Below are 27132 nucleotides of genomic sequence, written 5' to 3' on the forward strand. Positions count from 1 at the left end.
TTATGGCGCAGCAGCATAGGCTAAGCTGAGAAGCAAAACAAAATTGTTTTTTGAACAGGGCCAAAGTGTCATTTTGCTGAGGATGACGGATGCACTCCGCTTTCCTACAGACCTGATTGTGTCAAAAGGCACTGTTTTGAGGAGAACAGAGGAAAAACGATCATAGTCCAAAACTGAGGAGCCTCGAAATGCTGACCAATAGGTTTGACCAGATGTAAGTTTAAATTCATGTAAAAGATTATAATTTTCCTAGGCCTTGGTTTCGGGTCAAATGGGCAGAGGAAAAATGGCAAGAAAGGTGGAAAAATAGCGTTAAAAGCAGGCTGACCAATCAGTCGGTTCGAGATGAACCTAAACAAAATGGACTAGACTCCTCAAGACTAGCCAAACTATGACAGGGCAGGGCAACTTTGCAGGTTACCTCCATAAATGAGGATATCAAGCACAAGATCAATCAGCAAGGAGTTTGAGAAAGAGTGAGACATAACTGGCCGCCCACTCTCAACGACCTAGTCCAAACGTCTCAACTCCAAGCTTTTTACAAAAATTGTCATAATACTCTGTTGGATTTTTTATTTCTAATTTATTTGTTTTATTAGGTTTAATTAGATTAGGAAATGTTATCTCGGGATGTTTTCTTCTTGATTTAATTAGACCATGTAAAATTTTAATATATAAATTTAAATATTTTATAAGCTCTTCCAGACACTATTTAAAAAAGGGGGGGCCTTCCATTTATGGGTAAAACCAAAACCCTCCGCAAAAATTGTAATTTTAGCATGCCAAGTAGCCCCTTAGGTACGGTGGGTCGAGGACGGAAAAAAGTACTTTTCACTACTTTCTAAAATTCTATTCGAAACTTTGAATAAAAATTGTGTTCTCTTCCGTTAATATTTACAGATGCAAATAATTATTCAAAAAACAAACAATCTGCCTAGTGTCAATTGAATCAACATATAAATTTATCCTAGTAGATTTTATTCGTCGGTCAATCGGAAAATTACATAACATTTATGTCACGTTAAATCTTATTTTAATGTATTTTATGAATGAACCATGTTTTAGAAGAAAATATTACTATTCACTACTAATTAACTTTTGAATAATAAATGAGCTGATATTAAAAAAAATAATCACACATTCGTACTAATCTTTAGTTCTACAGTGATACATAAAGATAAAGCCGATGAGTATGTGTTAAATCGACAAAACTCCCTTAGTCCAAAGGTCATGGAAAAAAATTTAACATTTGAATATTTAGTATCGGATAATTCTATTATCTCCATGCTTCAAATTGATCCAAATTGTCTTGACGTTTTAAACAGATTCTTGGGCCAACTTGAAAAAGTTAGTAAGTTCATGTATGCCTGAGTAAGTTTATTTTTATATTTAGATTGCAGTCGTGAAAGCTTGAGCAGTCAATAGATTTTTTTCCATCCAAATTTGAATCTATTTCATTTAGGAACAGTTTCCGGTCAAAATAATATCGAATTAAATGTTTTGCTTTGAACAGGATTTAAAGTATATCATGTTCTGAAAATAACCCATTCACCTCGGGCTTCAAACTTCAATATATTTCTCTAGCGGAGTTATTTGAGGGTTTTCCTTCCAGCTTGATAAATTATTACGGTGAAACGTAATAATTTCAACGTGTTTCTACGGTGAAATTTGGGGTAACCACCATACTTAGAAAGATTCTCGGGCTGACGGTGAAATTTTTAAGTTAGAGTAAACTTGTATATAATTTACTTTTTATATTTAGACGGACAATGTTGAGACACCATCAATGTGTTTGTAAGAAACTTCTTAAGTTGCTTCAGGTTTTTCGAAGGTTTAATTCTTCACACATTCACAAAAACTTCACAAAAAATGTATAACAACAATAGATGTATATTTATGAGAAATTCAAGATCGCTTATTGAAACATTAAAAAGCAGAATATCTTCGAGAATGCATATAAGAAATCTTTAATTGTCAATTTACAGATAAGAGAACTCAACTCGCTTTAGGTTTTTGAACAACAAAATTTTTTAGGCTTTTCGAGGGATGGATTTATACGGGATTTTGTTTTTATGGAAGTTTAGTGAAGTACAAAATTAATTTTAGATATCTTTATCATTTCAAGTTGTATAGGAACCAATTATTGTATTGTTTAGTCACAGGTGAATGTGTATAAAATTACGATGTATTTAATTGACCATATTTTTTTTTATAGCTAATTGTGTAACATATGCGAGCTGTTGATGTTTTATTATACGATGTATTCACTTTGATATATAAATAATTTTTCGTGTTATCTACGTTATTTAATTAAATTTTTGTTGTTAGAATATGTAGTATGCACGTTTATAATTTATTATTTTATTTATTTAAAAAAACCTTACCACCAATGTGTTTGTAAGAAATACAGGATGTCTTAAGTTCTAAAAAAACTTTTATTGCAAGTAAAGTACCATCATTTCAAAGCAAAATAAACAATACTTGTCATCAAAATTACGTAGATTTTTCCTATTGTTAAATTAACACCGAATAAAACAACCCTTTTTGATGTTTACAATAGTTTTTAATGCAAAAATTCACAAACATACTCTGCATACATTTCCTACAACATAAAGGTTTGGCTTAACATGTCGAAAAAATTTCATTTATGTTGAGCACAATATATTTTTAACACCAAAAGGTCGTTTATGTAAAAAGCATTTTGTGAACTTTTTATAATTTTTTTTTTTTTTTTTTGTGAAACGCCAATATTTCTCTTTAAACTTGCAATATTTCTTCTTTGAATTGACAAGTGAGAAAACTTCTTAAGTTGCTTTAGGTTTTTCGACAGTTTTTAATATAAGAACTTCCCAAAAATCAATAGATGTATATTTATAAGAATTCTAGATCGCTTGTTGAAACGTTAAAATCAAAATATATATGAAAATGTCTGCAAGATTTCCCTAATCATAACTTTACAGATGAGAGAACTCAAGTTGCTTAAGGTTTTTGAAAGTTTTAATATAACAACTTCTAAAAAAATCTATAATACTAATCTGTATTTATAAGAAAGTAAACATATATTCCTGGAACGATTAAAATCAAAATATATACGAGAATGTCTGCAAGATTTCCCTAATCTAAGTTATAGACGAGAGAACTCAATTTGTTTTAGGTTTTTTACAGATTTTAATCCAAAAAGTTCGACAAACAAATGTGTAACACCAATTGATATGTATTTATAAAAAATTCAACATCCCTCCTGGAACGATTAACATCAGACGAAAGAATACCTGCCAGGTAACTCTAATTGTAAATTTACAGATGAAAGAACTAATATTTATTTAGAAATCGTGAGATGCGGTCTGGTGTGATGTAGGTTTCAGAAAAAACAATTTCTTTATCGTGCCAACGTTTCGATCTTTATTGAGATCATCTTCAGGGCCTGGGATTTACAAACATTGTTTATATATTACAATTACATTTTGGATGTGGAAAAGTGGATTTATACAATGCAAAATATATTTTTTTTATATTCAATCAAAGTATTTCTACTCACAAACACTGAGTGCGTAGAAATACATAGAAACCTATATGACACCAGACCGCATCTCACGATTTCTAAATAAATATCGATTAACGGTCACTAATCACCACACATTTCTGAAAGAACTAAGTTGCTTTAGGTTCTACCACAGATTTTGAATGTAAAACATCTAAAAATACGTTAAAATAACAGGTAAAAGGCAATATTTACGTACTGTCTACCGTTTATTTAACGACAAAACAAAACTTAAGACTCGCTGAATGACTAATTCGTATGCAAATATTGTAGTCCTTTTCGTATAACCGGATGCACAAGATAAAACTCTTTTATCCCCGAAAGAGAACCACGAAAAGAATAGATTCCCCTCTTCAAATAATTACATTAAAATTAAAAAAAATATGAGTTGCTAATTTCATTGTCGCTAATTATTCCTTCTTAATTTTTTAAACGACTTGCATTTTGAAAAAAATTTAGGTCTTTCAAGGGATGGATTTAGTTGTTATGGAAGTGTAGTGAGGTAGAAGATAAATTTTAGATATCTTTATCCTTTCAAGTTCTGTGGGAACAAATTATTTTATTGTTTAGTTACAGGTGAATGCGTATAAAATTACGATGTATTTAATTGATTATCTGTCTTTTTTTAACGGATAGTGTAACATATGCGAGCTGTTGATATTTTGTTATATTATGTATTCACTTTGGTATATAAACAACTTTTTTGTTATTTACTTGATTTAAGTAATATTAAAAGACTTATATGTTGCTTTCTTACATGAACTATACATATTGATAATTTTTGTTGATAGAATGTAAAATATGCCCATTTATAATTTGCAAAAAAAAATTAAAAACTTACCTCGAAGGAAGTTGTTTAAAGTAAAAAGATATTAAAAAAAAGCAAAAATTAAAAACAAAAAATTTTTCCAGAGAGACAGAGGACGACCCTCCGGTTCGGTATTCACTTTCCAACTGGATATCACACGACGGCGTTCCCCCTGTAAAGTTATTTGAAATCCAACTCTGTAAAGTTTCGACCTAGGCCGCTCGAGGCGTAGCTGCCGTGTCCCGAGGCTCTCTTGTCCCTAGTCTCTTGTCATATCCCCGTATCATCGACGTTCGACCACCCTGATTAGGTTTATTTTATTTGTAAGTTCGCACCAAAGTAATTGTTTTTTTAATTAGCTTTTTTAATCGAAGAGAAGGCTGGTGATTTTTATAACGCATAATCCTTATTTAAAAAGTATATAATCGAGAGAGAACAAATCTAGTGTCTAGCCTCTAAGACTCGCCTTCCCGTGGTTATTCTATAATATTGATTTTTTCCTCGTCTTTTCATATCATACACGAGTGATAAAAGTAACTAAAGTCGTTAAAAAAATAATTAAAATTTCAAACCTATGGAATAAAAGATGTGCATATACATAAAATCATTGTGACCGGATGTTAAGGAGCTGAACGGAATAGACCGGCCTATACAGTGAAGGTAAAAGTCTACTCTTCTCAGACCATTAAATGCTTTAAATAAATTTAAATACAATATCTTTGACTAACTCGGGTTATTTTTCAAATCGAATTACAACTGTATTAACCACTACCTTTGAGACTGAACAAACTTTTCACTACTGGCACAAAAACTGCACTTGCTTTAACCAAGCTTGAGGTAAAAGGAACAAGTAAAATTTGAGTAATTTCTTTTTGTAATAATTAAAACTGTTAAAGTATATACAGCAGGTGAAGACAATGATGTTTTGATGTTATTCAATGTGTTTGGTCTATATACAGTTTTCGTTGTTCGTGTCATTATTGGAACTCTGGGACAATTTTGAATTGAAAAATGATGAAAACTACTAGTTTTTCTTGTTATTCGATGTGTTTGGTCTTTATACATTGTTTGTTGTTATTGTCAAGTTATTGAAACAATTGGTGAAGCTAGTGATATAAAGATGTAGTCGAAACCGTCCAGTTGTGAAGTCACAACTGGCACCTCTGGGACAATTTTGACATGAAAAATGACGAAAACTATTAATTTTTTTATGTTATTCAATATATTTGGCATTTATACAGTTTTTGTTGTTCCTGTCAAGTTATTGGAACAATTGGTGAAGCCAATGGTATGGAAGATGTAGCCGAAACCGCCCAGTTGTGAAATCACAACTGGCACGGCACCTCTGGGACAATTGTGACTTAAAAATTGATGAAACCTAATTTTTTTATTTAATTCGATATGCTTGGTCTTTATATAATTTTTGTTGTTCATATCAAGTTATTGGAACATTTGGTGAAGACAACAGTACGGAGGATGTAGTTGAAACAGTTCAGTTGTGAAGTCACAACTGGCACCTCTGGGTCAATTTTGACTTGAAAATTGATGAAAACTACTACTTTTTTAAGTTATTCGATATGTTTGGTTTTTCTATATTTTAGTTGTTCATGTCGAACTGGAACAGTTGGTGAAGCCAACGGTATGGAAGATTTAGTCGAAACTGTTCAGTTATGAAGTCACAACTGGCACCCCTGGGGCAATTTTGACTCGAAAATTGATGCAAACTAGTACTTTTTTTATTTTATTCAATATGTTTGGTCTTTCTACAGTTTATGTTATTCATGTTGTTATTGAAACAATTGGTGAAGCCAGCGGTATGGAAGATATAGTTGAAACCGTCCAGTTGTGTTAAAGTTGTTTATGTTAAAGCGATCCAATTTTATCACATTCCATATCCAACTTTACAGTTCTTCTGCCAGTACTGCTTTACTCACATATCAGCTTAACAAATTTGATACTGATATCTGTGTTTAACATCAGAACGGTTCCATTAAGCGAATAATGTGAAAAAAGTTTATTTATTATTTTCTTTATTTATTTACATCTGTGTCGTTTGTGTGTTTTGTTGTGTTTAAATAAATTTGATTGTGTTTTTCAGCATAATCTAAACAAAATGAATGCAAAACTATGCATAAAACAGAAAAAAAGAGAAACTACTCATTATTAGGCACCTATATATTAGCATTAATCACTTACACTGTTATTTACCATCACTTAGTAGGTCGCAATGCCATAGACACTTCAGCCGTTGGGGGAGGATTATTTGGAAAAGTGCGGGATGATAGGTTTCCGACAGAATTTGTGTGACTGGAAATTGACTGTGAAATTTCTTGTAGTGGTTTTTCACTAGTTTACTTGTAGTGGTTATTAGGTCATTGTGAATGGTATGATTTAACACATAAAAAGAAGCATAGAAATGGTTCAAAATGGTACAACAAAAAAGGATTTTTGTTGTAGGGATTGCATACGTTGAAAGTTGGAATGTTTTTCTGAACCCCACAGTTCGATGCTGTTTGTCTAAATGGGTCTCAAAATTGTTATATATGAGTTGTTTATTTTGTAAAGACCGTTTTGATCATCATCTATCCAGTGATGTTTTAAGAAGTCTGAATCATCTGTTTAGTTGATGTCTTTTAAGTTGCGTGTGAGGGTTCCATGTAAGTGTCTTTGAATAGCCCAAGATAGTGGACTACATTAGCTGGTGGGATAGGGATTATAGTATTTAATTGTAAATTATTTAAATTATTTGGTAAAAGTGGCATGTTCACATTTTTGTATGGTTAATTGTATTATTTATATGTTGTCATCTTCCACTGCTTGAAGGGATGTGACATGGCTTAACAGGTTTGTAGTTGAATTGACAGGGTCTTTATGGGAGCAAAGGATGGCGGTATGATCCGCATAGGAAGTCAGATCGATTCTGTAAGTGTAAGAATGTTTGCTGTATATACTGTGCAGAGGATTGAGAAAAACTTAAATTGATGTTTCCATAAAGGTGGTGTTAAAGTTTACTACTTGATTTCAAGTTTTAACAAAGGCCATGACAACTTTATAGCTTCATATTTGATTTTTTTTTGGAAAAATTGACATTAACTTTAAATATTCTGAAGTAATTTGAACAATAAGTCTTCCAGATAAACATGAATATTGACTATTTTAATTATTATACTTTTAATCTAAGGTCTTGGTTGAGATGAAAAAGGAAGTGTCACGAGTGGGATTTGAACCTTCAGCTCAATACGCCGCTGCTCTAACCACTTGAGCTATACTGACAAATCGAGCAGTGCAGCATATTGAGCTGAAGATTGTAGGTTCGAATCCTGCTAGAGACACTTGCTTTTTCATCTCAACCAAGACCTCAGATTAGAAATAATAATTCATTAAAATAATTAATACGATCAATTATACACCATTAAATACATGTATAGATTAACAGTAACTATTAACATGTATTATGTATTAACAGTAATACATTAACATTAACTTACAGCTTTCTGTATTATGGTATAATTGATAAAAACTGTTAATAAACTTGATTTGTACTGTATAAAATGTTATTTAAACAATTCAGTTCTTTGTCTTGGTTTAACAGAACTATTTCCTTCTTTCAAGCCCAATGAATCATTATTGAATGATCTAATTGCTTTGTTACTAATACAGGAGGACTTAACGTCCAACCACCTGTTGGAGGGGTCAAACCACTTTACATTTTTTGTACCGTTATCAATTAAAAATGCCATGGGATCTGCCGGGATTCGAACCCAGAACCTCTAGCACGGCAAATAGGAGCCGAACTCAGTAACCACCCGGCCACTGTGGATTTTGTTATTAATATATATTAAATAAATTTCTTAAAACAAACAAAACATATTTATCACACTCCTTGTCAGCTTTACTGCTTCCAGTTTGATATTATTGGCAAATATTGATTTACTGAAACATTATAAACTAAAAAAAAAAAAAGTTTAAGTTAAGTAATTACAAATTTCTGTGTAGTTGATTGTTAAAAACTTTATTTATCCCAAATCAATGTCAAATTTCAATTTTCTTAGACTTCAATATTCTGCTAAGTATAAATTAAGGCAGTGTTTCAAGTATTTCCTCACTCCATGACATTTGTCTTGACTTAAAGCAAGACCATTTGCTTTAATATGTCCGACTCGTATTTGCCATCTGGTTTTGAATCCTAGCCCAGTCCCTGAAATTTGAATTCATAATAATATAAGGGAATGTGAAGTGGTTTGTCCGCGTCGCTTAACAAGTCTGTCAAGCCCTCCTGTCTGACAGCAAGAATTACTTTACTTACTCCAATGACATTTACAGCTTAAGGTGTAAAATTGTTTATAAAAAAAAAGGCAAACTTCTTTGTAATTACTGCTTAACATCTGTTTGAAAATCTTAATTCTACTCAGTAAAAATTAAGAATCAACCAATTAACTTGGTTTAGAAGAACAGCTTTTCTTGTAGATCATGGATTGATCTAATTATTTATAAATCTAATTATAATTATCTAATTATAATTATCTAATTATAATAAATCTAATTATTTTACAAGTGCTGGAATTAAATTTTTTGGAGTTGCTGATAAGTGATGAACCTGCATTTGGTTGTTACCGTTCATCCTAGTCTGTCTATTCTCGCTGTGTTGGTTTGTCAGTCGCATTTTACCATTTTCTCATAATTTCTTGTCTAATTATCAGATATTAAAATATGGTAAAATGTCAAAACAACAGACCAGGTTGATCAGTAATGGCCAAATTATGTATTATAATGGTAGAAAAAACTACCAATTGACATAAAAATCCCGACTCTGCAAGTAACAAAAGAAAAAAATATAATCACAGGTCTAACCTGTTTTGGACTATGACTAAGTTATAATAACAACCATATTTACGATAGCTTAGGCAATTCAAGTTTACAGCATAAATAATATCACTAACAAAAGTTGTGGGATTTCTCCATGTGGTGTGGGAGGTGATGAACCTGTAGTTTCAGGTCATTACTGATCTTCTGGATTCATTCTCACTTTTTTGGTCTGTCAGTGTCTAATTACAAAAATCTCACTAAGAAGCATCAGACTAAATAATGGGCTTTAATTCTCAAATTTATAGTTTTAAATAGAACGAACAATATTCAGTGAACCTTATAATTTTGTGGTATGTTTTGGCAAGCATATTCATAATAACTTAAATATTACAGATGAATATGGACATTTACACAATCACTCCTGCAGAGAGGGCAAGATTTGAGCAGCAGTTCTTGTCGCTCAAACCTATCAATGGCATCGTCACCGGTGACCAAGCCAAAGGATTTCTCCTTCAGTCTCAACTACCTCCTGCGATTCTTGGCATCATATGGTAAATGGTTAAGAAATTCACTTTTATCTTATTACCAATATTCATTACAATTTTAGGGCCCTAGCTGATACAGATGCTGATGGAAAAATGAACATAAATGAATTTAGTATAGCTTGTAAATTAATTAATTTAAAATTGAGAGGTTTCGAAATTCCTAAAACTTTACCCCCTCCTTTAATTGCATTGGTTAATCAACCACGTAAGTATTTTTTATTTAGGTTATGTTTTAGTTTTTTATGTTATAGTTTTTTTGTCTAAACATGTGGTTTTATATCTTCAGCCGTACTGATGACCATGACAAAACCACCAATACCTCCACTGCCAACGATGCCTCTAATACCTATGGGTGGTACGCCAGTTCAGCCACAACAAATAAACCGCACAATCTCTCCGCCGTCGGGAGGGCCAACTCCGATAGTCTCAGCCCCACCCCCAATTCCTCCATTGCCAGCGGCACAAGTAGTCCGGCCTCCACCGGTCATGCCACCTGTACCGATGGCTCCTGTACAGCCTCAAGCTCCGATAATCCCTGTTGCACCGTTAGCTCCCGTTCATCCAACAGTGCTTCCCCAACCATTAATCCAGCCTCTCCCGACCCAACCAATAACTCCTCTTGGTGTCATAACGAGTCAACCACCTCTCACACAGATCCCTCCTACTCTCCCACAGCCTCCGACACCGATTCCACCAAACACCCTCACAGGTCTTACTACGTCAAAACCGAGCCCACCAGCTCAACCAACACCCCCAACTCCACCAATCATGGCAACTGCTCCTTCTCAGCCTGCTGTAGCACCGCACTCAGTTGTGGAAAGAAATCCTTCTCTGGAATCTCCGTAAGATTCTATTATACCTTAAATTTATTAATATAAATTATTTTATTGGCTTCTTTCATAATAAATGTCCGTTTTTGTGATTATAGAAATCTATAGATAGATAATTTTTTTTTCTCTTTGTTTCTTGTTATTTACTAGCAACTTTACAGATTTTAATAAGCAATTATTAATCCTATATGGTTTTTAAATATTTGTGTGGTGTTTAGTGACCTTTAGTTAATGATCTTGAGATGTGGTTTGATGTGACGTAGATTTAGAAAAACATTTTCTTTATTGTGCCAACGTTTCGATCTTTATTGAGATCATCTTCAGGGCCTGGGATTTATAAACATTGTATAATTTAAACAATGTTTATAAATCCTAGGCCCAGAAGATGATCTCAATAAAGATCGAAACGCTGGCACGATAAAAAAAAATTGTTTTTCTAAACCTATGTCACTCCAGACCGCATCTCACAATCTCCAATTTTTTTTTTTTTTTATAAATATTGATTAGCTTTCCAATTCATTAAAAAATCTCTAGTATACTTTCAAATATAAACATGAAGACATAATTTTTGCGGAGCATTCTTTGATAAATTTATACTCATTTTGGCGGAGTATAAATAATATACAACTTATAAAAATATGTGTGCAGCCCCTAGTGTGGTTGTCCACTGAAAAAATGCAGTGTTAAAGGTGGTCAGGATTGAATTTATGCTCACTGAGTCCCCATCCCCCCAGGACCTTTCTTTGATGAGCTTATGTCAACTTTTAATTGTGGTCTTTTAGAGCTTGTGTTATGCATTAGAAAAATCCGGCAAATTTACAACCATGTGATCTTCTAACTGAGAGTATGACGCCTTAATCACTCGGCTATCACAGTTTCCCATTACCAAATTATTAGAGGACTCAGCATTAAAAAATGCAAGTGAATTCACAGTTTCATATACCTAATAAATAAAGAGCATTCAAACAACAGAAAGTCAAAGAAACTCAATTTATTGGTACTTGATGAGCCCACTGAGCAGCAGCAAAGTGGCATGAAATATATTTGTTTGATAGGCAAAAAAAGAACCTTTTCTCAAAATAATTGATAAAAAAGAGATTATGTATGACAATCAGTATTGGTCGGGGTCAGTGGTTAATTGTTGATGAAAGGACAGGGCAGAAACTAAAACCAAAATACATAAAAAATTTATGGTTGTCTATGACTGGAGTCATCCAATATTCCTTTTCACTTAGAATTACTTGAAATTTACCAACTGCATCAAGACCTTATGAAGAAAAATCTGCGTTCCTATATTTTTTAAAAATGATTTGCAGGTCCAAAATACCTTTTCTGTCTTAATTTATTTTCAAAACATTGAATTTTTCTGTTCCAGAATTAAAAAATAGTTATGCATAGGGGAAAATCATTTTATTTTATTTTTTTCATTCCATGTGAAATAACCTTCAATTATTAATCATTATATGATTTTTTACAGTTTAAATTGTTTGAAGGTATCTTTTGTCTTAAATTATTTGAGGTTAAACATAAATGTGTCAGGACATTCTGTTTTAACAACCATTTTGTGTGTAATTACAATAACAACTAAATTCAAAGTGCAAATACAGTAATCCCTTAACACTTGCGGTTTTCACTATTCTAAAAAATGAGGAAAGTTTTGACATTTGCAGAAGTCCAATTTCTTTATTCGCTGACAAAAATCAGTTGTGTAACGAATTTTATTTTTGAATAAAAAAATTTTTTTTTAAAATGATTGGAGGCTCTAATTGACTCTCAGAAAACTTTTGTCTCCTTTCAACATACTGCCCCTTCTTTCTTCTCAGTTTGTTTTATTCTCTCGTAGAAGTGGTGTTGCAAAATGCCTCGTCTTCCTAAACGGGAAAAAACCATCTGACCCTTGGTGAAAAATTAAAATTTTTGGATGTGTTACAGCTTTTACATTTTTTATGCAGGCCAAAAAGCTTTTCTTCAAAAAAGCCCAAGGAAATTTTAAACTTGAGGGACCAACTTATTAAAAAAATAAATGGATTTTGACCTATCTTTAAATCAAAGTTTTAAGTTTAAAAGGGATGTCAAAGCCACTTCAAATCCCTATGTGGAAATTCTTAAATAAATTAATTATTTGGCGAAACAGCGAACACCTAAGTTATTTCTTTCCTTGCACATCAAAAAATACAAACAATGAATACAATTAACACGCCCAAAGTCTGTGGTCTTTTATTAAGTTTATTTTGAATAAACTGTTTTTAGTTCTGAATTGTATCTCAATTTTTGGCGTCATTGAACGTAATCCTCCTTATATTATAGGCAAATAAATTCAACATTCGCGGATTTTCAGATTCGGTAGTTTTCTGGAACCAAACACCCTATATATACACAATGACAAGACAAACAAGTAATATTGTTAAGTAAGTTTGTTAGTTCCAGCGTTCACCAGGTGTAATATTGTAGTGTAATATTTTACCTTTTGATTGGCTCATTTGAAGTTGAGATTATGCAAAATTAATTAATTTAAAATGTGATGAAACTAAAAAAAAGAAAAAATACAAAAAATAGAAACCACAGCAATGCATCACAAAGAATTCTATTGACTAATGAAACCAATCTATCAGCAGAAAGCCATGTGGCTTTTACCAATATCAGATAAAATGCAGCCTATGTTTTTTAATTACATGAACTGGATTTAAATATAAGAATTATGTATAACTAATATTTTTGTTTTCTACCTAATTATTTTGTTTAAGAAATAAAACCTCTGTCTCATATTCTAAATTAAAAAATACTATTTGATTAATGTATTTAAATTATTGTCTACATAATGTAAAGTGTCAGTAAAATTATAATAATTTTTATGATGTTTCTTTTCTACAAATATTTTTTGTTCTTTAAATAAAATTGTAATAGTTACCTTATGTTTTTGTTTAAAGACTTGTTATGAGTTCACCACTTGTTGATTGGGCCGTACCACAGGCATCAAAATTAAAATATACGCAGCTGTTTAATACAACAGATAAGACTAGGTCTGGTTTCCTTACAGGCCCACAGGCCAGAAACATTCTGCTTGCTTCGAAACTCCCACAAAACATTCTTGCGACTATATGGTAATTATTATTGTTTTTTTTTGTTTTTTTAATTTTTAAAGGAAAATTCAGACTTATTTGTTTGTTCAGGGGTCTGTCAGACATGGACGCTGATGGTAGGCTGTCATGCGAGGAGTTTGTTTTAGCTCTTCATTTGTGCGATATGGCGCGTAATGGTGAAACATTACCGACTACTTTACCTCCAAATCTGATACCCCCGACATTGCGTAAAGTGAGAAATAACAGCCTAACGATGTCCCCGGGTGGTGACATGGCTGATCCTATGGCTGGAATGTCTCAAGGTTGTTTCCTAATGAGTAAAGAGTATTGATTAATAATGTGATTTTTAATTTTTATTCATTGCAGTTACATTTGAAGATAAACGAAAGGAGAATTTTGTAAAAGGCCAAGCAGAATTGGATAGAAGAAGAAAAGCATTGTTGGAGATTCAAAGAAAAGAAGAAGAGGAGAGAGAAAGGAAGGAAAAAATGGAACGGGATAAACAAGAGAAAATCAGGCAAGCATTAATTTTGATTATTAAATACTGTCAGTCGTTGAAGTGTTTTAATTGTATTAAACAAAATTTTAAGCATATATGTGTAAAAAAAAGTTTGTTTAACTTACAATTTTTTTTTTAAGGCTTGAGCAAGAAACACGCCGCCAGGAAGAAATCGAGAGACAGCTTGAACGCCAGAGGGAAGCAGAAAAGGCGAGGGAGGAAGAAAGGAGACGGGCTGAGGAACAAAGGGAGGCCGCTAGGAAAGAGATGGAGCGCCAACGCCAAGCTGAATGGGAAAAACAAAGAACTCTAGAACTCGAAAATAAGAGGCAGAAGCAACAAGAAGCAGTGCTAGCACTTAAGGCCAAGAGCCAATCCTTGACAATAACACTTTCCCAGAAGGAAGACAAGGTGAAAGAACTGTCAAAACAAATTTCTGACACAAGGTGTGGTGTCACATCGGTCAAGTCCATCATCGACGGCATGAGGGCAACTAGAGATCAAAACTTAGCAGAATATAATCAATTAAAAGCTCTAGTCAAACAAAGAAATCAACAAGTACGTTTTTCGTTTTTATTTTAAAAAAAAGTGTGTCAAAATTTGTTTATTTTTTAGCTTGTTACATTAAGCCAACAAAAAATGAAACTCGAGGCACAGGGAAAACTTGGCGCAAAGGATTCTGCTGATGACATTCTCGCTTTTAATAACAAGCAGATCATTGTCAAAAACCTAAAGGATAAACTGGCTGACTTAGAAGAACAAGTAAAGGTGAAAATGTCAGATTTGGAAAATAACAATTCTCAGCTTGATGCTCTGCGAAACGATCTTGGCACCATCCTTAAAGACTGTGAAGAGATGTATAATGTGTATGCGGACAAGAGGAATAAGGTTTGTTTCTGCTTGAATTATAAATTCAGGGCAAATATGCTAAACTATTTATTGTTTAGATGCTTGATCTAAAAGGGGCGAACAGAATTGACAACACGTGGGAAAATAATGCCTGGGACAATGCGCCAGATGACGGTTGGGTGCAGGAAGAAGCTTTTGTTGAAGATAAGCCAGGTATTTTTTTGCACTAGTAAATTTTATTCTTCATCGATCAAGAATAAAAAACAAAATTTTTTGTTAAGGCTTTAAGAAATACAGAGCCCTTTATGAATTTGTTGCAAGAAATTCAGATGAACTCTCTTTCCAACCCGGCGATATTATTTTTGTGCGTATATTTTTGAACTTCTTAATTAAATGTTTTGTATAAGATTTTCTTTTCTTTAACTAAATTTATTTTTTATTATAAAGGTTCCTTTAAATCAAAATGCTGAACCAGGTTGGCTTTCCGGTGAAATTAGAGGGGTGACGGGTTGGTTTCCTGAATCTTATGTAGAACCAGCTGACCACTCCAATTCTGTTGAAGTTGCCCCTACCAATATTCCAAAAACACCCTTAGAGTAAGTAAAAAAGTTAATCATTTGTTAAATTGGATGAGTGTTTTTTTTTCTTTTTAAGGGGTATTGCTGAAGTTGCTGAGACTGTGTCGGAAAGCGGTTCAGCTCCTGAAGAAGGGCCTGCTTTGCCGTCAGGTCTCGATCCGATTCTTGGACTCGGGAAGGCTTGTGACATGACTGGTATGGCTATTTATTCCTTCACAGGAAAGAAATCAATCCACCTCTCTTTCATCAAAGGGGATGTTATTAAGGTTTCGGAAATTCAGGTATTCAATTAAACTATATTTACCTTCAAGGGGGCCTCCAGGTTGGTGGGTCATGGATTTGGACCAAACTTTTTTTAGTGATTCTGTACCAAAATATCAGGCACGTATCCACCACTTTTTTCGAAAAGGCCCTGGCTTTGCCAACAATTTTTTTTTTTTTTTGAAAGTTGAATTTTACTGTTTTTTATTTTATTTTTTATTCTACTTGCTTAAATCAATTATTGTGATTATATCATTTTACAGCATTTTTTATGTAGATTGCAATAAAAATATAGTAAAATCTATCAAAGTTTATCAATAACTTGAACTTCAAATTGGGAAAAACCAAATATTTTTCAAGTAAACTTGGTCATATTTTTGTTTTGTTTTTCATGAAACTAATTTTAAATTTTGTTTTAGCACCTCTAGAAACCCCATAAATATAAATTTTTGTTTGAATTTAAATTTTTCCGATTTTTAAGAAGTCGCTATTGGAATATCTGATTGAAATGGCTGTTAAAAAACAACTAAAAAGATTTTAATGTCAAACAGGTCATTTAAAAAAGAGGAACTTAGCTGTTTAATGATGTATGTAGTATAAACAAAAACATAAAAGATTTTTATAAGAAAATAAACAACATAAGAAATTTATTTGTCAAAAATTAACCTTTTTTTTAAAATGAAAATAATAGTCCGATTGTAATGTTTGAACAGTTATAAAATGCACTTAACGAATAATTAACCATGAAAACCGGTCTCCTAGGTTTTGAGAAAAATGGTTTTAGAGCTTTGTACTAGGAACGTCAGTCGGTTGTCAGAAGGTTGTTGAAATTACACCGAAAAAACTAATTTACACCGATTTCCGTGAAAGTCAGTATCTAAGGGTTTTATAACGTTCGAATCACGACTATTAGAATTCTAGTTGACGTTGATCGACCTACGTAGTTTAATGATGTATTGGATCTTCTTGAGGTCATTTTACAGGTGAATAAAGAACCCAATTAGTGATGTTCTTTATTCACCTGTAAAATGACCTCAAGAAGATGCAATACAACATCAGTTCACAACTATTAGGTTAAATTCAAGTTTTGATCATTTTCTGACCTACTTTGCTTAAAGAATGTTTGTTAAAATATATACCTCAAAAAGCAGCATTTTGTTGATTTATATTTTTAAATCATACCAAATTAGAATATTTTGTATCTTAGAACATTTTTGTTTTTATGTTAATCAATGTTTTTTGTGGCAAAACCAGGGCCTACACACAAAAAGTGGCATGTGTCCGATATTTTGGAGTGTAGAATCATCAGAAAAAGATTGGTTCAAATCCGTGACTCACCAACCCGGTCATTCCCTTGTTAGTTTAATTTCTGTTCCTTATGGTATCTATTGTTTAAGGATCAATGGTGCTATGGTACATTAAATCTTGTAGATGGTTGGTTCCCTAAAAGTTATGTTAAACTTGAAGAAAACGTTTCACCTACTCCTGCAGTAGTAGCACCTTCTAGTCAAACTTCAACAGCAGTTGAAAAACAAGGTTTGTCTGTTAATTTTTATTAATATATTTGTTCTGTTTCTTTACGTATGCTGAATATTGTAAAACTGAACTATAACATATCTAATGCGATTAATATCTTATTTATTAAGGCCTAAATAGACCAAATCGTCAATAGCTAACCTTGCCTATGTCAATATTCATTTGTTATTTATCAGCTCATTGTGCACTTCAAAGTTGTTCTAAAGACATTTTAAGGTTTAAATGACTTGTTTCCTCTTACATATTTAAATCTTTTTTTTTTGCAATATATGGTTTAATGGCCAGCCAAGAGAGGAGAGGTACATATTTGGCATTGCATGCTTTTTGAGTTTCAAAAGGGTAGTAACGGAACAGTTGGTACCAAAAACATTTGCGATGTTTATCTAAATGCATTAGATGTTTGTAAATGCAAAATTAGGTTTTTTGTTCACATCCAGTAATTTTGATCTTTTCAACTCGTATCGATCAGGAAGACAAACAACTTTAGACAAGTTAAGGGTGAAAATGGAAGCAAATCCATATCAGTTTAGGAACTGTCAAACACTTTTAACCAACGTTGGTCGACCATCTAAGAACATTTGCAGCAGATTGGTAAAGTAAGCAGTCCAAGCACAATACAGAAGTGTTTTTTATTATGGTTTGAGCACTGGAGATAAAAAAAATGGCCCTGTGTTTGACAGAGTATTCGCGGCGTCGTTCACTTTGAAGTGGTGAAACCTGGACAATCTTGAATGCTTTACTGCGAGCAATTAGTTTGAGTAAATCAATCATTAATTGAAAACTGCCAAGCGATTGTCAACAGAAAATGCGTTATTAACAAGATAATGCATTGAACAAGATGAACCTTGGACAAAATTAATGAATTGGGGGAGGAGGTATTGCCTCACCCACTGTACTCACCTGATATTGTGCCATCTGATTTACCTTTGTTCCGATCGCTACATTTTCTAAGTGGCCAAACATTTGAAAATTAGGATGTCCAAAATGCCATCTCTAGTTATTTTGCTCAAAAACTAATTGAGTTTTATTGATTCAGCATTGAAAATTTGCACATTAGATAGCAAAAGGTTGTTGATAACGAGGGTTGGATTACATCATTGGTTAACAATAAAAACTTGTTAAAACTTTATCTGTTTGAATCTTTGAAACATTATCAGTTCTATTTTAGGATTTAATTTGTCTGGAGGATGATAAACATATATATATGTACATAATGAAAGGTATACATACAATCTTTATAAATAAGCAATAAATATTAATTCTGGTGGTAAAATTGAAACTTGTATATAATAAATTTTAAAAAATTACTGCCCTCAATATTCATTTATAAAAATAATTTTTTTTCCAGAATACATATCTTTATATGCTTATAATTCTGAAGAGCCTGGTGATTTAACATTTGACCAAGGAGAGACTATAACCGTGATTGCAAAAGAAGGAGACTGGTGGACGGGCGTGATTGGTGATAGGACAGGAATATTCCCCTCGAACTACGTACAACTTGCAAAAGAGGTCAGTTCCTTCGTTACATTTTGGTCACGACGATTTTTCAAAATTTGATTTCACCAGGTACAACCAGAGCCAGAACCTGCACCGGTCATGAGCATATCGACGTCCCCGTTGCCACAGAGTTTCACGCCTGACTTCACAAAGACTCCGATAAACGATGTAAAAACGACACCTTCAAACATAGAGCCCCAGGTAAGCCCATTGATTCAAATTATGTAGCCTGTTAGCACTGAAAAATTATACTATTTTTAGATAACTGGGGAGGGTAGATCAGTAACACCAGATTTTGCGAGCCTTTCATCTCAGGTAAAGCATAAGTTAGCTTTCACCCTTTGGCAATTAATCCTTGCATGAATGACAAAAAATCCTATTCCTTCCAAGCAGCTTTTTAAAATTTTCTGTATGAATTTTGAGTGTTTGTGTGTTTAGGTTGAATCAGGAAGTGGAGAGGAAAGTGAAGTGAAGGTTTGTCCAAATGTTTGTTTATTTTACACTATTTTCTCTCAAACATGTTTCACCTTTGTAAATCCATTGAAAAAATGTTTCAAGAGGTTATTTTTCTGTAATTTAGCCTTTCCTAGTGTTTAAATTATAAATCAAATAATCAAAATTAGCAATTTAACATTAATTATAGCTGAATTTCTCATAAGCTGACCTCGTAAATGGGTTTTTGTTTGCTCATGTCCACATAAGGGAAAGTAAAAAATAAATTGAATTCAAATTAATGTACATGTCTCTTTCTTATGGTCAGGAAGATTTTTTTCCGTGCTTGTCTTTAAATTGGTTTGTCATAATCATTGAACTGACCACTGACCAAGAAGGCATTCGAGTTTGGTGTGGGTTGATTTTCTTGAATTATGAGTTGAATAAAATAATTTAAACGAATAATTCCTGAAACATTACCATTTGTGAGTAAGATGTTTCTTGTTGTTCGTTCATAAAAGACTTATTCATTGAGAAATCTCTAAATGTTGTGTCCATGTCCATTTATTAGTCCAGATATTAATTGTCCAGGTTATTAGAAGTGTGATTTTGGGGAAATTACACTGTATAATAATATATATAGCTTGGTGAAACTAATAAATATTTTTTCTTCTACAATTTATCATATTAATTTGTAAAAATAATTGACTTACACTTGTTTTATTTGATTTTTTAAAATTAAATGTCGGCTTTGGGTGCAGAACATTAAATAATGAATTAAAAATTATTTCTTGCTTAATTTACCTTGTCCAATGTTTAAAAATCTGTTGTTTGATAATTAATTTATACATTATACTATTCATGTCTGTTTCTAACCCTGATGTTAATTTTAACTATTAATATAATAATAGCCGTCACATTAGTTATTTTAACTACAAACTTTAGCTTTAAATAATTATTATATTCACACAAATGTGACTTTATATATATATATATATATTTATAAAAGATTTAAAATAGAACGAAATCAGCGATATACACAAGGATATAATTACTAATATTTATAATATAAATTGTATATATATTTATATATAATTTGTTATATGTTATTATATTTCTTTACAATTTCAGAGCAAAGGTAAGAAGTCCGTAATCGCTACGGTAATAGCTCCCTATCAGGCAACGAGTTCTGAGCAGTTAAGCTTGCAAAGAGGTCAGTTGATAATGATAAGAAAAAAGACCAGTTCTGGCTGGTGGGAAGGCGAACTTCAGGTATGAACTTTTTTTGAATATCAAACTGCCTATTTTTATGTATTTTCTCGATGATATTCTATTTTACAAAACATTTTTATAATGCCCTTTTGATTGGTGTTCATAATTGAAGTAATTTATGGTAAATCGTAGGCGAAAGGAAAGAAGAGGCAAATAGGTTGGTTTCCTGCGTCGTATGTAAAGCTTCTTGCTGGAGGACGAAACTCCAGATCGACATCAAGAAAATCATCTGAATCAGGACTTAGTGATGGCCTTCTTGGTAAGGGAAACTTCAAACCAATCAAAATTCGCTGAATAAAACATTTTAATTGCAGAAAGAGTAATTGCTCTCTACCCTTACACTGCACAAAATGAAGACGAGTTGAGCTTCGAAAAGGATGACATAGTGACAGTATTAGCAAAGGATGAACCTTTGTGGTGGAAAGGAGAATGCAAAGGCTCAGTCGGTCTATTCCCAAGCAATTACGTTGGGCCGATGTGTAAGTTTCTTTTTTAAATCATCTTTTTTCCTGATTCGTCTGTCCAGATAAATACGTTATTCAAGTTGATGAAGAAACAACAACTCAGTCGCCTTGTCGGTTTGTTGCAGGAGAATCAACACTGACAGGCTGAGGGTCTGGCACTCCAACCGATGTCGTCTGCTAGTCTTTGGTCGTTCATGCTTAAATCTAGATTCTTCTTGAAAAATCATTCTCTATATCTTAAACCCCCCCCCCACCCAAACCAAATAATACAAATAAAACAAAATTCTATTGTTGAAAAAAAATTCTTTAGGTAACTTTGTAAACTAACTAAAATATCTAAAAGCCAAATAACTTTTTTTTATATATAGGAAAAACAATGAATGAAGAAAATTACAGAAAGTTAAGATCTGAGATTTTCTGTCCTGCGTCAGGATGAGATTTTCAAAATTATTTGTTTTAACATTAAATTCCAAAATGATCTGCATATTTTATAAATTCATGTTTTATTTTTTGTTTGTTTCACTTGAAAGAGAGACTTGACTGCCCTTAGAAGTCCCTCAACTGTCAGTATTGCATTTCTTGCAACTTTAGAAACCTCAAGTGTTGTTGTTTCTTCATCGATGTTAACTAACATGTAAGTTTTAGCCTTTTAAGTGTGCAGACAGGTCTCTCTTGCTTTATTACTTTTCTGGGGGCACATCATTTATTACGATTTATCACTTATAACGGTTATAAATATTGTAGAAATCTTTTTACCGGTGTTTATACTTCCATCGCTCACAAGGTTGAAAATTAGAAAGTGGATAGTACCAATTTTTATTAAATATTTTTGAGAATGTTAAAATAGATGAAAGTTCTAGTTCGAGTGATGGAAAGAAAAACTATTTGAATATCAAATAATTGTTAATTGTTATTTATTTTCCAATCTTTTATGATGTTTATGTATAGATATATTAGCCATTTTTAAAATTTTTATTTCCTTTTCCAAAAATTGTTATGAGGGGAAAACTCTGCGGAATCTCTTTTTGTAGTTTTGTCGTTTTTATTATTTTTTTATAATTTAGCGAATTGTTTAATAATCAAATGAAGCCATTATTGCAATGATATTATAAATGTAATATAATAATTTTTAATGTTATAATTGTGAAAATTATAAAAGCAATTGATATATAATATATATCATTTATCTTATATAATAATTGTTGTATATGTTACTTGCATAATGTATCGTTATGTATGTGATGAGAAACGCACTAAATATATGTGCAATATTAATTATGGCAAATAGTCCAAAAGAATAATAGTGAAATAAAATTATAATAGCTTAAACTTGAGTTTTATTTTAAAGCTTCTATGTAACCTGATAACATCGATTTCTAATAAATTTGTTTTATATTACAGCATCATAAACACATTTTTTTAAATATTCCAAGTATAAACTAAAACTAATAAAAGTATAGAGATTTATAAATATTTGAAATAGTGAGAAAAAAAATTGATAGAATGCTACATAACCAATCTAAATGACTTAAAAATACATAAATTTAATCTCATTTCTACTGACTATAAGTTTAAATTTCATAGAATTAGTCAATATTTCTGTTCCAAAATAAAAATAAAAATTACGCATTTAGTAAGATATTGAAAACTTTACAGAAGTTACAAATATTAAATCCACCACTTATATTTACATTAAATAATATTTTCCCATTTTATAAACAGAATTAATAAATTGTGAGGGCAAAATCATATTGAAAAGGTTTAGATCCGGGTTAATTTTAGATCATTGATAAAAAATATATGATTGCGGGCCTAAAACTTAACAGAAATCGATTGGTTTCATGGTAGGGGTGAGCAATTTGGACACATCTGCATTCGACAGCTCACCACCCGATTCACCGAAAGAAGTCGACTCTAAGAGCAACAAAAATGGGGTGAAGGTCTCAAGGGAGGAAAAGAAGAGACAGCAGCACATCAACGAACTCATGGACACAGAGCAAGCGTATATCGATGATATGTCTGTGGTTTATGAGGTATGTTTAAATAGAATACAAAATTGAAGGATGTAGTGTGACAAAATTCTTTTCAGGTTTTTGAAAAGCCTTTAAGAGAAAGCAAATTATTAACTCTTGAACAACTTCACACAATTTTTATTAATTGGCATGAGATCATTGAGTGTAATTATACATTCTTAAGGTAGTCTTTTTTTATATAAAACATTTATGTATAATTAGGATTGTTTGTGAAAAAAATATTTGTGTAGAGCTTTAAGAGTGAGAAGAGAAATGAGCAAAGGAGGCTGTGTGAGAAAAATTGGTGACATCCTTTGTGAGAATGTTAGTATTTTTTTTTTTTGCTTTAATTTTTAAATGTTATTAAATTTATTTTGCTGACAGTTGCCAAGGATGGTTGTGTATGTTCGTTTTTGTTCTTGCCAACTCAATGCAGCCACATGTCTTCAAACCCTGAGCGAGACTAAACCGGAATTTTTAGCGTTGAGCAAATCTTGTCAGATGGACCCTCGTACACAGGGACTTCCACTCTCTTCGTTTCTCATCAAACCAATGCAAAGGATAACGAAGTATCCTCTGCTGATTTCAAAAATCTTAGAATGCACGCCAAGCAACCATCCGGACAGGACGTGCTTGGAAGAAGCGCAAGCAAAAGCTGAAGAACTGTGCCAGCAGATCAACGAGTCCGTGAGGGAGAAGGAGAACTCCGATAGGTTAGAATGGTTGCAAAACCACCTCCTCAAAGATGGCCTGACAGAGCCCCTCGTATTCAATTCACTCACCAACGCTCTTGGCCCACGAAAGTTATTACATTATGGTGTCCTCACAAAGGTATAAACAAAAATATTGATTACTTGGAGAAATTTTTCTGAACAATAATAAGCAAATTAAAACAAATTTCTAGTATTTGGGTGGGTTAAATAAAATGATCTAGAGTTAAAGAACAACAAATCTGTAAGTCTTCTATTCAAATTTTTAGATCTTTCAATATAGAAATATTTTTTCCTTAACATGTTTTTCTACTGAGCATTCACACGAGTGAGTTGACTCCCTTTGCATTTCAAAGCTTAACCCTAAATTCAGGCACAGGAAACATTTCAGAGTTTGATGCTCTGCAATCAACATTTTATCGAAAGTGATTATTCAGATGTCTGAAGGGGCCAGGTCCAGGACTATTGGGTGGTATATCAAATACTGAGCATAATAGGCTAATAGTCCCAGTTAGATTTGGATATTTTTAAACAAACATGCTCATTCCTTTTTTCTAACCATACTTATAATAATAATAATAATAATATGTAATATATCATAATATAATATGTTACTGTCATGACTACACATTTATTTCAGACTAAAAGTGGAAAACAGCTCGTTGGTTTTCTAATGAATGATTTCCTACTTTTGGCTCAACCAAATCGACCACTTGGAAATCATTTTAATTTTGATAAAAGAAATTTCATTTTATTCCGAATGTACAAAAAGGTAAAATTCATGTTTAACAAAAAAGTAAGTTAGAGAAATGTTCATGTACTTCAATTTTTAGCCGTTGCTTTTGAGTGAAACAGTTATAACAGACAATGGGAATGACATACGATTGGAAAATAGCAAAACTGTAATAAATCTTACAACAGTGAATTCTAATGAAAAGTCTACCTGGTTGAAGGTACTGATGCAGGCGCAAAAGGCTATGAATAAACTAGAATCTGAAAAGTTTTACAGACAACAGTCAAGTATGTTATTAGACTTTGCAATAATTTAAAAAATTTAATTAGGTTAAATAATTAATAATATGACACATTTGATTATTTTCAAATTTAATGTCAATTTATTTTCAAATTTAATGTCAATTTATTTTCCAATTTAATGTCAATTTATTTTCCAATTTAATGTCAAATATTCAGAGGAAGCTTCTTTTGGTGCTGTCGGAAGAATTCTTGTAATGGTTGAGAGAGGGCGAAAGCTCAAATCGTCAACAGGTAAAACAAGTAAAGAAAAGTCGTAAACCTTTGTCAGACTAAGTCAGCATGAACTGCATGAAGCACACTCTCTTAGTTGAAGGTTTTATTTATTTCCACTAGTATTAACAATTTCATTACAAAGCCAGTGTGACATGGGATTCAGAATTTTTTCCTGTTTTAAAATGACTTATAAATTTCTGTTGACAGTTCGAAGACGAAAACCGGTAATGAAACTACATGTGATGGTTCTCAATGCAAGGCCGTTGATACCGAGTAAATTTAGAGGAGGTACAAGAGCATTACAGTCATACGAATGGTCTTGTTCTTGTCCATTTTTAATTTATCGTCGTGTAAAGTGTTTTAAGTGTAAAAGTTAATTTTTATGTCAGTTTGATTTTAAATTATTCCGCTGGCTAAGTATTGAGCATGATGGTTAATGGTATAATAAACATTTGCTTCATTACCACTTCCTAGGTGAGATTTATTTATTACTATTAGCAAAAACTTGATGTTGGTGTTGGTGATTGTATTTTTATTTATTGTTTTATTGCTTCATCATTCACGTAATTTCAAAAGTTTATTGTTTTGTAAGAGATACAGTACAGTTGTGGTCTTGTGGGTATTCATTTTATCGATTTTTAAATGAATGTAGTTTTCAATCGCTTTTTGTACTTATTATGATAGTTAAAATTCGAATTATGGGTATCGGTGGCCACAACGGTTTAGGCGTTGACACGGCGCTCATCACTGTAAGGTAAAGGTCACAGGTTCGAATCTAGCAACCCTGATATACTTACAAATGGGCTATTTTTCAAAAACACCGACACCCAGAGGGTTCATATGACCTTTTAGTTGAAATATCCTTGTTTAAAAATAAAAATAAATCAACATTTGACTTGATTTTTAGTGAATAGGGAAGTTTTCTGCGAGTTATCAATGGGCTGTCAAGAGCACAAGACCCCAGCTGTTTCAATGGCTTCGATAACCGAAGCAATTTGGAACACATCGATGCAATTTCTAGTCAAAGATTTACGAGAAGATGTCCTTTGTTTGACGGTGAAAGAAAAAGGGAATTTTTCTCCAGATCGTAAGTTTAAACTACAATTTACAAATTTCCATTTCCCAATGGTTTAATTGTTTTTAATTTTAGAATTTCTCGGAAGGACGGAACTGCGTGTATCGGAGATTTTCAGGGCTAAACAGATGAACCCAGGGGCTGTCGTGAGAGAGTTGAGCCTCCTGGAAGTTCGTTCAGGAACTATAAAATTGAAACTTGATCTTCACCTTTTTGAAAATCATTGAAACGGATGATTTTGTAAATAATGAATAGTACAAAGCTTTGCCATTGTAAATAACACGAAGAATTGTATAATTATTATAAAGGGATAATTGTTATGAATTTTAGGCTAGTTGTGTAAAAGCATTTATCAGGACCAAAAGGGCTTGAAATGTCATGTTTATTGTGCCTCTCTCTTTTTTACAATGTGTAAAAATTCAAATTAACATCGAAAAATCACAAAGTGCTTTCCAGTCGCTCTCTTATAATTTCCATGTAAAAATATTCTTCCTGGAGAGAATTGAATGTACTACTTTTGTTTAATTTTAATTTTTATTTGAAGTACAAAATTGAATGTAAATTTTAAGGGAAAAAATGTGTTTTATGTATCATCCTTCTGTCTACCTATTATTTTTCATTTAATTTANTATATTGCTAAACACTATATGTGCTTTAATATTGTGATATAAATGTACAATTTGTTACATAACATTCTTTATCTTCCATTGGGAAAATTTATTAAATAAATGCTTATTTTATTTTAAAACTGTTGACTGTCTTTCCACTTTGGCCTGTAGTAACTTTATATGCATGACCTAGAAAACTGTGGTGAGGTTTAGGTGATAAAATTAGCTTGCCAGAATTGTCAATATCAGATGCTTTACAACCTTTATGACAGAGATGTCTAAAAAACTAAAACTGCATGATTAGATGCGCTCAAAAGTGATCACTGCACAATCCTCACCACAATGTTTCTCAATTTAAATATGTAAATGTTTTTTTATGCTTACTAAAAAAAATTTTTTTTGCTATTGTGTAGAATGCCTTTTGCTTTTTAACTTTTATTTTCCGAAAATTAGTTGTTAAGCTAATATGTTTTTGTTA

The 27132-nt window shown here is 32.2% G+C and overlaps 2 protein-coding genes across 10 annotated transcripts in view; one reads left to right on the top strand and one right to left on the bottom strand.

Moving 5' to 3' along the window:
* Positions 1 to 13076, bottom strand: part of LOC106665476 (organic cation transporter protein) — a 43958-nt gene extending 30882 nt beyond the window's left edge. Inside the window, exon 1 of one of the 2 annotated variants that reach the window (XM_024230364.1) lies at positions 12995 to 13076. The gene's annotated coding sequence lies outside the window, so the exon portion shown is untranslated. Of the gene's footprint in view, positions 1 to 4382; positions 4495 to 12994 lie in introns of those variants that run through there. The other variant, XM_014391917.2, reaches the window with a different exon arrangement.
* LOC106665474 (intersectin-1) lies at positions 4591 to 26637 on the top strand. 8 transcript variants are annotated; one of them, XM_024230359.1, is made up of 30 exons: positions 4591 to 4672; positions 9549 to 9706; positions 9763 to 9905; positions 9987 to 10542; positions 13458 to 13631; positions 13701 to 13912; positions 13977 to 14127; positions 14250 to 14667; positions 14725 to 14997; positions 15057 to 15171; positions 15240 to 15322; positions 15406 to 15554; positions 15613 to 15817; positions 17195 to 17333; positions 18682 to 18845; positions 18903 to 19034; positions 19095 to 19148; positions 19272 to 19307; positions 20397 to 20537; positions 20670 to 20796; positions 20852 to 21016; positions 22850 to 23034; positions 23091 to 23197; positions 23265 to 23337; positions 23398 to 23844; positions 24364 to 24495; positions 24557 to 24743; positions 25179 to 25259; positions 25879 to 26058; positions 26122 to 26637. In XM_024230359.1, the coding sequence occupies exons 2-30, from the start codon at positions 9549 to 9551 to the stop codon at positions 26271 to 26273; spliced, it is 5139 nt and encodes a 1712-aa protein (XP_024086127.1). In that variant the 5' UTR covers positions 4591 to 4672; the 3' UTR covers positions 26274 to 26637. The 8 variants fall into 8 exon arrangements, with proteins under 8 accessions (XP_024086127.1, XP_014247399.1, XP_014247398.1 ...); XM_014391913.2 differs by lacking the exon at positions 25179 to 25259 and adding an exon at positions 24915 to 24989 and having other exon boundaries at positions 4598 to 5009; XM_014391912.2 differs by having other exon boundaries at positions 4598 to 5009.
* The last annotated feature ends 495 nt before the right edge of the window (positions 26638 to 27132 follow it).

Source organism: Cimex lectularius, unplaced genomic scaffold (genome assembly GCF_000648675.2).
Source record: "Cimex lectularius strain Harlan isolate CLEC.00 unplaced genomic scaffold, Clec_2.1 scaffold102, whole genome shotgun sequence".
Lineage (NCBI taxonomy): Eukaryota > Metazoa > Arthropoda > Insecta > Hemiptera > Cimicidae > Cimex > Cimex lectularius.